This window comes from Microchirus variegatus (genome assembly GCF_963457635.1).
Source record: "Microchirus variegatus genome assembly, chromosome: 13".
NCBI lineage: Eukaryota > Metazoa > Chordata > Actinopteri > Pleuronectiformes > Soleidae > Microchirus > Microchirus variegatus.
The window spans coordinates 27676734-27688846 of record NC_139814.1 but is presented as its reverse complement, the minus strand read 5'-3'; the positions used below and the strand labels follow the sequence as shown (position 1 = coordinate 27688846).

General features: G+C 44.1%; 1 protein-coding gene across 1 annotated transcript; it reads right to left on the bottom strand.

The window, feature by feature from the left end:
• On the bottom strand, positions 1-10294 carry tmem65 (transmembrane protein 65; the record flags this gene model as incomplete). Its single annotated transcript, XM_083899633.1, has 7 exons — positions 1-135; positions 2228-2333; positions 2576-2618; positions 4730-4784; positions 5835-5902; positions 6032-6076; positions 10006-10294. The coding sequence occupies 7 exons, from the start codon at positions 10292-10294 to the stop codon at positions 1-3; spliced, it is 741 nt and encodes a 246-aa protein (XP_083755759.1).
• Between the last annotated feature and the right edge of the window lie 1819 nt (positions 10295-12113).

Genomic DNA, 12113 nt, shown 5'->3' with positions numbered 1-12113 from the left:
TTAGGACGAGTCAGACGACGACGACTCGCCGTCTTCACAGACTCGCGCTTCTTTTTTCTCGTCTTTGTCGTCGTCCAGAAAAAACAGCGGGAACATTCCCAGGATGCAACCGATGGAGACGCCGATGGCTTTACCCTGTGACGACAAAGAGAAGAGACGTTTGTTTACGTTTAAAAAACCTCTTTATTTCACCGTCAGACAGACTCTCACTCTCCCACACCAAAGTCCAGAGAGAAAACCAGTGATTTTAGCTCACAGGGACACAGGAGCTGCTGGTCCTCTGCTGCCTCGTGTGGTCACTTTGTGTCACTGAGTTAAGTCAAAATTTTAAAAGCTGAATTCACTAAAATCAGTCATTGTAAGTTAGTGATGGAGGCAGCAGTGGATCAACAACTCCTGTGAACTCCTGTGTGCTGTGATGTTAAAATCACTGGTTTACCCTGTGGACTTTGGTGTGGGAGAGTGAGTGACTTTGGTGTGGGAGAGTGAGTGACTTTGGTGTGGGAGAGTGAGTGACTTTGGTGTGGGAGAGTGAGTGACTTTGGTGTGGGAGAGTGAGTGACTTTGGTGTGGGAGAGTGAGTGACTTTGGTGTGGGAGAGTGAGTGACTCTGGTGCGAGAGAGTGAGTGACTCTGGTGCGAGAGAGTGAGTGACTTTGGTGTGAGAGAGTGAGTGACTTTGGTGCGAGAGAGTGAGTGACTTTGGTGCGAGAGAGTGAGTGACTTTGGTGTGGGAGAGTGAGTGACTTTGGTGTGGGAGAGTGAGTGACTTTGGTGCGGGAGAGTGAGTGACTTTGGTGCGGGAGAGTGAGTGACTTTGGTGTGGGAGAGTGAGTGACTTTGGTGTGGGAGAGTGAGTGACTTTGGTGTGGGAGAGTGAGTGACTCTGGTGCGAGAGAGTGAGTGACTCTGGTGCGAGAGAGTGAGTGACTTTGGTGTGAGAGAGTGAGTGACTCTGGTGCGAGAGAGTGAGTGACTTTGGTGTGAGAGAGTGAGTGACTTTGGTGCGAGAGAGTGAGTGACTTTGGTGCGAGAGAGTGAGTGACTTTGGTGCGAGAGAGTGAGTGACTTTGGTGCGGGAGAGTGAGTGACTTTGGTGTGTGAGAGTGAGTGACTTTGGTGTGTGAGAGTGAGTGACTTTGGTGTGAGAGAGTGAGTGACTTTGGTGTGGGAGAGTGAGTGACTTTGGTGTGGGAGAGTGAGTGACTTTGGTGTGGGAGAGTGAGTGACTTTGGTGTGGGAGAGTGAGTGACTTTGGTGTGGGAGAGTGAGTGACTTTGGTGTGGGAGAGTGAGTGACTCTGGTGCGAGAGAGTGAGTGACTCTGGTGCGAGAGAGTGAGTGACTTTGGTGTGAGAGAGTGAGTGACTTTGGTGCGAGAGAGTGAGTGACTTTGGTGCGAGAGAGTGAGTGACTTTGGTGTGGGAGAGTGAGTGACTTTGGTGTGGGAGAGTGAGTGACTTTGGTGCGGGAGAGTGAGTGACTTTGGTGCGGGAGAGTGAGTGACTTTGGTGTGGGAGAGTGAGTGACTTTGGTGTGGGAGAGTGAGTGACTTTGGTGTGGGAGAGTGAGTGACTCTGGTGCGAGAGAGTGAGTGACTCTGGTGCGAGAGAGTGAGTGACTTTGGTGTGAGAGAGTGAGTGACTTTGGTGCGAGAGAGTGAGTGACTTTGGTGCGAGAGAGTGAGTGACTTTGGTGCGAGAGAGTGAGTGACTTTGGTGCGGGAGAGTGAGTGACTTTGGTGCGGGAGAGTGAGTGACTTTGGTGCGGGAGAGTGAGTGACTTTGGTGTGTGAGAGTGAGTGACTTTGGTGTGTGAGAGTGAGTGACTTTGGTGTGAGAGAGTGAGTGACTTTGGTGTGGGAGAGTGAGTGACTTTGGTGTGGGAGAGTGAGTGACTTTGGTGTGTCAGAGTGAGTGACTTTGGTGTGAGAGAGTGAGTGACTTTGGTGTGAGAGAGTGAGTGACTTTGGTGTGTGAGAGTGAGTGACTTTGGTGTGTGAGAGTGAGTGACTTTGGTGTGAGAGAGTGAGTGACTTTAGTTTGGGAGAGTGAGTGACTTTGGTGTGTGAGAGTGAGTGACTTTGGTGTGAGAGAGTGAGTGACTTTGGTGTGTGTGAGTGAGTGACTTTGGTGTGAGAGAGTGAGTGGTTTACATACTTCTGTCTGACAGTGAAGATAAAGACATGATATCATAGACATAAGACAGAGTGTAAATTAAAGCCTCACCATGTGAGAGCTGACTCTTGTTTGCCACATATCAGCCTGTTTAGGTGTCAGATCTGGACCCTGCATCCCCAGTTTAGAGGACAGAGCCTCCACGTAACCTGCCAGACTGAACATCACACACTGGAGTTCACAGAGAGCTTTAAACCTCTTTAAGACGTGATAATGAGACCAAACAACAACAATATCAACATTCAATATTTATGCAGAAATAATAACTGAGTATTTTAAAATTCCTTATAGGAAATGTTAGTTATTATAAGTCAATGTAATGACGTGGAATTATGAGATAAGAAACTTTAAAATAATTAAGTTGGTAATTAGAGTTTTTAAAAACACAGTGTTTCTTACCCGAGGCCTGCTAAATCTGACACCAGGTTACCGAGAGCAGCAGCTGAATAAAAACACAGAGACGAAGAGGAAACTGTGATTCTACACAAAAAGACATCATAGCAGTTTACTGTTGATAACTGTGTGTTTACATCTGACACGTTATTTATACATGGTTCAAGTCTCTGAGAAAACTGAGATTTAACAACCTCACTCTCCCACACCAAAGTCACTCACTCTCCTCACACCAAAGTCACTCACTCTCCTCACACCAAAGTCACTCACTCTCCTCACACCAAAGTCACTCACTCTCTCACACCAAAGTCACTCACTCTCCTCACACCAAAGTCACTCACTCTCCTCACACCAAAGTCACTCACTCTCTCACACCAAAGTCACTCACTCTCCTCACACCAAAGTCACTCACTCTCTCACACCAAAGTCACTCACTCTCCCACACCAAAGTCACTCACTCTCTCACACCAAAGTCACTCACTCTCCCACACCAAAATCACTCACTCTCACACACCAAAGTCACTCACTCTCACACACCAAAGTCACTCACTCTCACACACCAAAGTCACTCACTCTCCCACACCAATGTCACTCACTCTCCCACACCAAAGTCACTCACTCTCTCACACCAAAGTCACTCACTCTCCCACACCAAAGTCACTCACTCTCTCACACCAAAGTCACTCACTCTCCCACACCAAAGTCACTCACTCTCTCACACCAAAGTCACTCACTCTCCCACACCAAAGTCACTCACTCTCTCACACCAAAGTCACTCACTCTCCCACACCAAAGTCACTCACTCTTTCACACCAAAGTCACTCACTCTCCCACACCAAAGTCACTCACTCTCCCACACCAAAGTCACTCACTCTCACACACCAAAGTTCGTTGATCCACTGCTGCCTCCATCACTAACTTACAATGACTGATTTTAGTGAATTCAGCTTTTAAAATATTTACTTTAGACTTAACTCAGTGACACAAAGTGACCACACGAGGCAGCAGAGGACCAGCAGCTCCTGTGTCCCTGTGAGCTAAAATCACTGGTTTTCTCTGTGGGCTTTGGTGTGGCAGAGTGAGTGGTTTATAAACTTGTGTGTGTTTAAGATATTCCTGGCAGCAGGTGGCGCTCTCAGTGTGCTAACCAGGCCTCAGTGGCCTCATACGAGCACCAATCCATTCATCAGATCTTCAAAGATCCAAACACAGATGGAGATTCAGCTCCACAGTTTTCTTCAAAGCGAAAATGAAAAAGTCAACTTTTGGACAGTGAGAGGAAACGTCCACAGCAGAAGGTAGAGAAGTGTCTTCAGTGAGGATACGACAGAAGAACTCTGCAGAGGGAGAAGCTGGAGCCAGGTTTCCATGGAAACACAATATTCTGGCAGAGCTCGACTTCTCATGGTGTAATAAAACACAAGAGTGATAACAGATCTGTGACCAACACACAGCATCTTCATCAACATACTTCTGTTTCACTCCAGAGAGACTTTATCATAGATTCAGCTGATCGTTATCACCGTTTGGTCCAAGAAATGTCAATAATTATCGCTTTAAAATGATTAAAAATGAAAAGACACGTTGTGTATTATTAAAATTATTGTCGGGGCTGAAACGATCGATCTTTTCATAAATCAATGAAACGACTATATTTATAGTTATTTTCACAGATAATAAACGAGTCGTTTGGTTCATGAAAATGACTGAAAATATATATAATATAATAATATATGAAAATGTCGTTCAATGATTTCTTTGTTTTATGGAGCAAAGTAACACGAAAACATTCACATTTAAGAAGCTGAAAAATGACAGAAACTGGTTGAATGATTAACCCAAATGATTGAAAACTCTTAGTATTTGATTAATAATCAATGAATTGTTGCAGTTTTGGTCTGAAACCAAAACCTCCTTCAGTGAGTGTGTGTGTGTGTGTGTGTGAATCTGTGATTTTTTAATTTCAGAGGAAACAGACCGAGGTTTTACTAAATCCCGGATAAATGAACTAAAAAAAGCCGCCCGCAGTTGAAAAGAGGCTAATGCTAATGCTAACGAAACCTGGTGACTTTGAACACAAATGTGAGGACATTTTCACATTTACACGAGCGTTAAAAACTAAATCATCCGACGTAAACCACGTTAACGGTGAATTCTTACCGGCCATGGTGGAGATTCCCAGAGTGACTCCGATCGACAGCTCGATCTGTGTTCCCTGAACAACAAGAGAAGAAGAACGTTAACGTTCAGCAGGATTAACAACGTCTGAACTTTAGATTCTGTTTGATTTGATCTGTGAGCAAATGATCCTGAGTTTGGATATCTGCCGATACCGATACGGTATGATGCTCCGTTTGCTTTAATATTAACATCATTATTGTTGATTTTATATAAGGCTTTAATAAACTCCTTTATACAGACAAGTATGATATGCACGACTTTACAGGGACTTTACAGGGATTTTAAAGCAACTTTACAGCAACTTTACAGCGACTTTACAGCAACTTTACATCGACTTTACAGCAGCTTTACAACACATTTACAGCAGCTTTACAGGGACTTTACAGGGACTTTACAGCGACTTTACAGCAGCTTTAAAGCGACTTTACAGGGACTTTACAGCAGCTTTACAGGGACTTTACAGCGACTTTACAGCAGCTTTACAGGGACGTTGCAGCAACTTTACAGCAGCTTTACAGGGACTTTAAAGCAGCTTTAAAGCAGCTTTAAAGCGACTTTACAGGGACTTTACAGGGACTTTACAGGGAGGTTGCAGCGACTATACAGCAGCTTTACAGGGACTTTACAGCAGCTTTAAAGCAACTTTACAGCAGCTTTACAGCAACTTTACAGCACCTTTACAGCGACTTTACAGCACCTTTACAGCGACTTTACAGCACCTTTACAGCTACTTTACAGGGACTTTGCAGCGACTTTACAGCAGCTTTAAAGTGACTTTACAGCAGCTTTACAGCGACTTTACAGCAGCTTTACAGCGACTTTACAGCGACTTTACAGCAGCTTCACAGCACCTTTACAGCTACTTAACAGGGACTTTACAGCTACTTTACAGGGACTTTACAGCCAGCAGAGCAGTCAGGGAATGACTGGTGGAGACATTTCAGCAGACATTAAAGCACAGACGGATCAGATCAGAATTCTCTACAGTTTGATCGGATATTTCCGATCCGTGAATTACGCCTGGATCAGAACCCGATCCCTCGTCGTGTTAGCGTTATATCAGTTATATCAGATCCTGACTTACTGCTGCGATCATGATGGCGTTGTCAAGGAAACCGAATCCGACAAAGGGGAGAGCGTTATGGAACAGAACTGAGAGAGAAAAAAGAGAAGAAAAAGTTTTACAAGAGTCAAAACAAAGACAAGAGTGTGTGTGTGTGTGTGTGTGTGTGTGTGTGTGTGTGTGTGTGTGTGTATGTGAGTGTGTGTGTGTCCTCTCACCATATCTGATCTGTGCTGCAGTCGGTGGTGAAGTCTCCAGAGTCTCTGTGAAGAAGAAGAAGAAGAAGAAAACATGGACTCATTAACTGACGTTCACATTTAAGAATCGGAAAAATGACAGAAATTGTCTGCAGCGACGACGAGAAGAAGAAGAAGATGATGAAGACGATGGACAACAGTCAAGTTGACGAAGAGCAGAAAATATCTCTGACATGATGAGTTACCTCTGTATTCTACATCAAATGATCTTCACACAGAAATCATCTTCTCTGTTTCATCATGTTCTTAATCTCAGTGGGATTTTCACGGTTAAATAACGGCTGATTCAAATGTTAAAGTTTGCAGATAGATTGTGTGAGAGGTGAAGAACTGTGTGTGTGTGTGTGTGCGTGTGGGGGTGTGTGTGTGTGTGTGTGTGTGTGTGTGTGTGTCCACACCCCACCACGTTACTGTGTTTCTGTGGACGTGAACATCAACACAAGCCCACGCTCCTCCTACACATTCATTATTTATACATTTAAAATAAGAAGAAATAAGAAGAAAGAACGTCTCCCTGGAGACGACTTCTTACGTGAGCGCCACCTGCTGCCAAAAACTACTTGGCAAAAGTCAGTTTAAGTCGACGACGTCTTAAGAACATGTTTTTACGTCTTTATCTTCACTGTTAGACAGACTTTTCCAACAGGAAACTGAAGTTTGTAAACCACTCACTCTTCCAAACCTTCGTGGTGCGTTCACTGTCTGTGCTTTGTGGTGCGGTGCGTTCACCGTCTATGCTTCGTGGTGCGTTCGCCGTCTTTGCTTCGTGGTGCGGTGGGTTCACTGTCTGTGCTTCGTGGTGCGTTCACAGTCTGTGCTTCGTGGTGCGTTCACAGTCTGTGCTTTGTGGTGTGTTCGCTGTCTTTGCTTCGTGGTGCGTTCGCTGTCTGTGCTTCGTGGTGCATTCAGCTTCATGGTGCGTTCACCGTCTGTGCTTCGTGGTGCGTTGGCCGTCTGTGCTTCGTGGTGCATTCACTGTCAGTGCTTCATGGTGCATTCACTGTCAGTGCTTCATGGTGCATTCACTGTCAGTGCTTCATGGTGCATTCACTGTTTGTGCTTCATGGTGCGTTCGCTGTCTGTGCTTCATGGTGCATTCACTGTCAGTGCTTCATGGTGCATTCACTGTCAGTGCTTCGTGGTGCCTTCACTGTCAGTGCTTCGTGGTGCGTTCACTGTCCGTGCTTCGTGATGCGTTCGCCATCTGTGCTTAGTGGTGCGTTCACTGTCCTCCTGTTCTCTGCTGCCAAGAAAACCTCCTCACCGTGGTCACTGGTGCAGCACGGTTTACGCTGTGTGTGTTTCTGTGTGTACTCTGTGTGTACTCTGTGTGTACTCTGTGTGTACTCTGTGTGTACTCTGTGTGTACTCTGTGTGTACTCTGTGTGTACTCTGTGTGTACTCTGTGTGTACCCTGGAGTTTTCACACCCAGGTGTTGACAAACACACCTGCAAATGCAGCTGTTTTTGTTAGAAATAAACAGCAAAATAATACAATAGCATTCCTGTTTACTTGTACTTGTTGGTTAATAATGAATGCGTCTTTAGAGTTTTTTTATTCTTATATGGAGGAAAGAATAATGTTTATTTACTGCCTTACATAGAAGATTCATGCTGAATAATTAAAAATGATGCCCGCGCTGATTTGAGTCGTAAACACGAGAATGAAGGAATAAAAGAGAAAGCTCAGAGAGTCACAGTCTGCAGAGCGTTCGTTAGAAGACGTTTTCCTCAGAACGTCTTCACTAATAAGAGTCTGTCTCATTATCACCAGCGTCTTCTCCCTCTGTTACTTCACTGCTAATGAGTCGAGCTGCTGAGAAACTGACGCTGTGTTCACTGTTCACTGTGCAGCCAGAAAAACTGTCATCACCACCATGTTCAGCTGTCACTGTGATTTTATATATATCTTTAAGTGTTCTTAATATATCGTAGACTTTATAACAAGAGTGGCTAAAATCTGTTTTCCACTCTCCCACACCAAAGTCCATAGAGAAAACCAGTGATTTTAGCTCACAGGGACACAGGAGCTGCTGGTCCTCTGCTGCCTCGTGTGGTCACTTTGTGTCACTGAGGTTAATCTGAACAAAGGATTTTTAAAGCTGAATTCACTAAAATAAGACGTCATAACTCAGTGATGGAGGCAGCAGTGGATCAACAACTCCTGTGAACTCCTGTGTCTCTGTGCTGTTAAAATCACTGGTTTTCTCTATGGGCTTTGGTGTGGGAGAGTGAGTGGTGTGTCTAAACAGTTTTTTGCCACTAAACAAAATACTTGGTTAATAAAATCGGAGTCAATTTAAGTCTACGACGTCTTGAGAACATGTTCACTTCTTTATTTTCACTGTTAGACAGACTTTTCCTTGTGTAAACTGAAGTCTGTAAACCACTCACTCTCCCACACCAAAGTCACTCACTCTCCCACACCAAAGTCACTCACTCTCCCACACCAAAGTCCATTGATCCACTGCTGCCTCCATCACTAACTTACAATGACTGATTTTAGTGAATTCAGCTTTTAAAATATTTAATTTAGACTTAACTCAGTGACACAAAGTGACCACACGAGGCAGCAGAGGACCAGCAGCTCCTGTGTCCCTGTGAGCTAAAATCACTGGTTTACGTTATGGACTTTGGTGTGGGAGAGTGAGTGGTTTACAAACATCAGTTTCTTCCTCTTAAATCTGCATCTCTGTCATCTTCAAAGGTCCAGAATTATTCCCTTTCCCGAGACGCTCGAGGAATTCTCTTCTGTTCTCGTTCTGCTGCTTCACAAATGAGTCAGAGTGGTTTGGTCCACGTGGAGACAATTATCCTCCTTTTAGACAAAGTCAGGGCGACGCTGGTGACTCAAGAGAGGAGCTATTCACACACACACACACACACACACACACACACACACACACACACACACACACACACACACTTAAAGTAAAGTAAAACAAACAGTGTCTCCGTTCTGGAGCTAATTAAATCTTGACGTTTTTCAGTTGAACAGATGCTGGAGCAGCTGTGAAGTGACAAGGAAACACCTTCACTATCCACACACACACACACACAAATAATGAGGGGAAATAAAAACCATAATCCTCCACAATCCATACCAGGGAGGGCACAGATACAGATACCAATATCACAAACATAAGTATCTACGATACCGATATCACAAACGTGAGTATCTGCCTAAACCGATATTACAAACTCGAAAATATACCGATATCACAAACTTGAGTATCTGCCGATACCGATATCACAAATTCCAGTATCTGCTGAGACGGATATCACAAACTCCAGTAGCTTCCGATACTGATATCACAAACGTAAGTATCTACGATACCGATATCACAATCACAAGTATCTGCCAATACTGATATCACAGACCTAAGTATGTATGTAACCTAAGTATCTGCCGATAATGGAGTTTTTCATATCTGCCGATACCGATATCACAAACTCGAGTATCTGCCAATATTGATATCACAAACCTAAGTATCGACGATACAGATATCAAAGTATCCGATGTGATATCTGCCGATACCAATATCACAAACTTGAGAACCTGCTGATATCGATGTCACAAATGCAACTATCTGCTGATACCGATAGCGCAAACTCGAGTATCTGCCGATACTGATGTCACAAATGCAAATATCTGTCGATAACGATATCACAAACGTAAGTATCGGTCGATGCTGATATCACAAAGGCGTGTATCTGCCGATACCAATATCACAAACTCAAGCATGTGCCGATATCGATATCACAAACACCAGTAACTATGTTATAGTTAATTATATGGACCAAAATGCATGAAAATGCATCATTTATCAGCCATAAAAAACAAACATATATCGGTCAAACTATACTTTTTGTCGGTCAGTATCGGTCTGTGTGTGTGTGTGTAGGCAGGTGACACGTGACCTCTGACCTCGTACCTTGAGCGATGGCCATGGACTCGAAGCTTTGCAGCTCCTTCAGCAGACACGTCCTCTCGTTGGAGTGGAGCCGGTAGATGAACTCCTTGGCTCTCTTCGGGGAGTTGAGCGGCTCCCTGGGCTCGTTCCTGCCGTGTGTGCCCATCCCACGGCGGGTCGCGTGAGGCGCTGTCCCCGGCGGCGGCGGCGGCGGCAGCAGCGGGAGCTCCGGCGGTGGAGTCCGCCTCAGTCCCGACGGTAACTGCAGCAGAGCGGGAGAGCGGACTCTGTGGAGACACAGCCTCAGCATTGTGCTTCAGTTCACCGCAGTCCCGGCGCGGACACGTCGGTAAACCTGGTTGTTCCTCGGCGGCTCTGTGAGCGCCGTGTCCCGGCTCTGAATGCGTCTGCTGCCCGAGCTCAACTTGTGCTTCCCTCGGTCTCAGCAGCTCAGCGGGGAAAAGGAGGCGGGGAAGCGAGCGACGACTTCGGACGAACTCTCCGCTGAAAGTCGGGTTTTAACTTTAACAGCCGGACATTTCCCCGTGTGTTTGGACCGCGGTGACCCGTTCTAACCCGTTCTAACCCGTTCTAACGTCGGTGTTCCGTCCACACGGTGTTTCTATGAACTTCAGGCTAAAACAACCGAGCCACAGTAAGCTAGCTGCAGTTTAACAGTGAAGCTTCCGGTGGAGATTTCCAAGAGAAAAGCGCCTGCTTCCGGTTGTAGTTTTCATATTAAAGCAAGTTAGCCTAGCCTAGCCTAGCTAGCTAGCTAGATAGATAGATAGACAGACAGACAGACAGCTAGTTAGCTCGCTAATTAGATGGATATATACACAGTTAGACACCCAACTAGATAGATAGATAGATAGACATACATACAGCTAGTTAGCTAATTAGATGGATAACTACACATTTAGCCACCTAACTAAATAGATACAAAGACATCTAACTATACCTATAACTAACTTAACTAGTTAGCTCGCTAATTAGATAGATGGGTAACTACACAGTTAGCCACCTAACTAAATAGATAGCTAGCTAGACCTATAATTTTCTAATTATATAGATACCTACACAGCTCGTTAGCTTGCTAATTAGATACACAGTTAGCCACCTAACTAAATAGATAGATAGATTTTCATGTTAATCGTTCATAACGTTATATGTTATGAACGATGGGTTTTTCAAAAGATTTTCTGTATTTTTTCCACAATATTTTTCTACTTATCCTCGTATTTTCATTAATAATGAAATATATATACACATACATATATATACACAATATATGTATATATAGTATATATACATATGTATGTATGCATGTATACACATACATATAACTAACCCACATAAATATAATCGTGTTTATTTTTACATTCTCAGGTCCAGTAAAAGCTCAAACTGGACCTGAGAAATAAAGAAACTTATATAGAACTGGCGCCATCTCCTGGTGCAGAAACGTAACTGCGTTTGGACGCTCATTAAACATTTATAAGAAGAGTCCAAAGTCGATATCAAATATGATTTTATTTACATAAATCTTCTATTAGAACAAAAGCCAGAATCAGCAGCTTTTCACCTTTTTTGCTTTTCAGAACAAATCAAGCGAATAATAATTATAATAATAATTATTATTATAATAATAATCATCATCCTTCATGAGTTAAAGCACAGCTTTCTATTTGTCGCTGTCGTCGTCGTCGTCGTCGAACACTTGTTTGCGCTCTGGTCCGACAGAACGCGCCCCCCGCAGCTTAGACTAGGTAATTACAACAGTAATGAGTAAAGGAGTTTGTTTGTGGTCAAACCCTAAAGACGTTCAGGCTGTGAAAGTCTAAACAGTGTTAATACTCAGCAGTTGTGCTTCTTTTTTTTCTTTTTTTTTAAAGAAACATGACAAACTCACACCGACCGAACGTCTGCACACGACGACGACGACGCCGTCGTCACGTGACGTTAAAGACAATCTTTTAAAGCCTGGGATCTGTTTTCAGTGAGTTGAAAAAGTGCATTTTCCAGACGACAAACACCCGGCCCTGAGGAAACAAAACATCAGGAAACAAAAGGAAAAGGTGCAGTCATCATCAGTGTGGTCGGTCGCCTGAGTCGGGAAAAGTCAACAA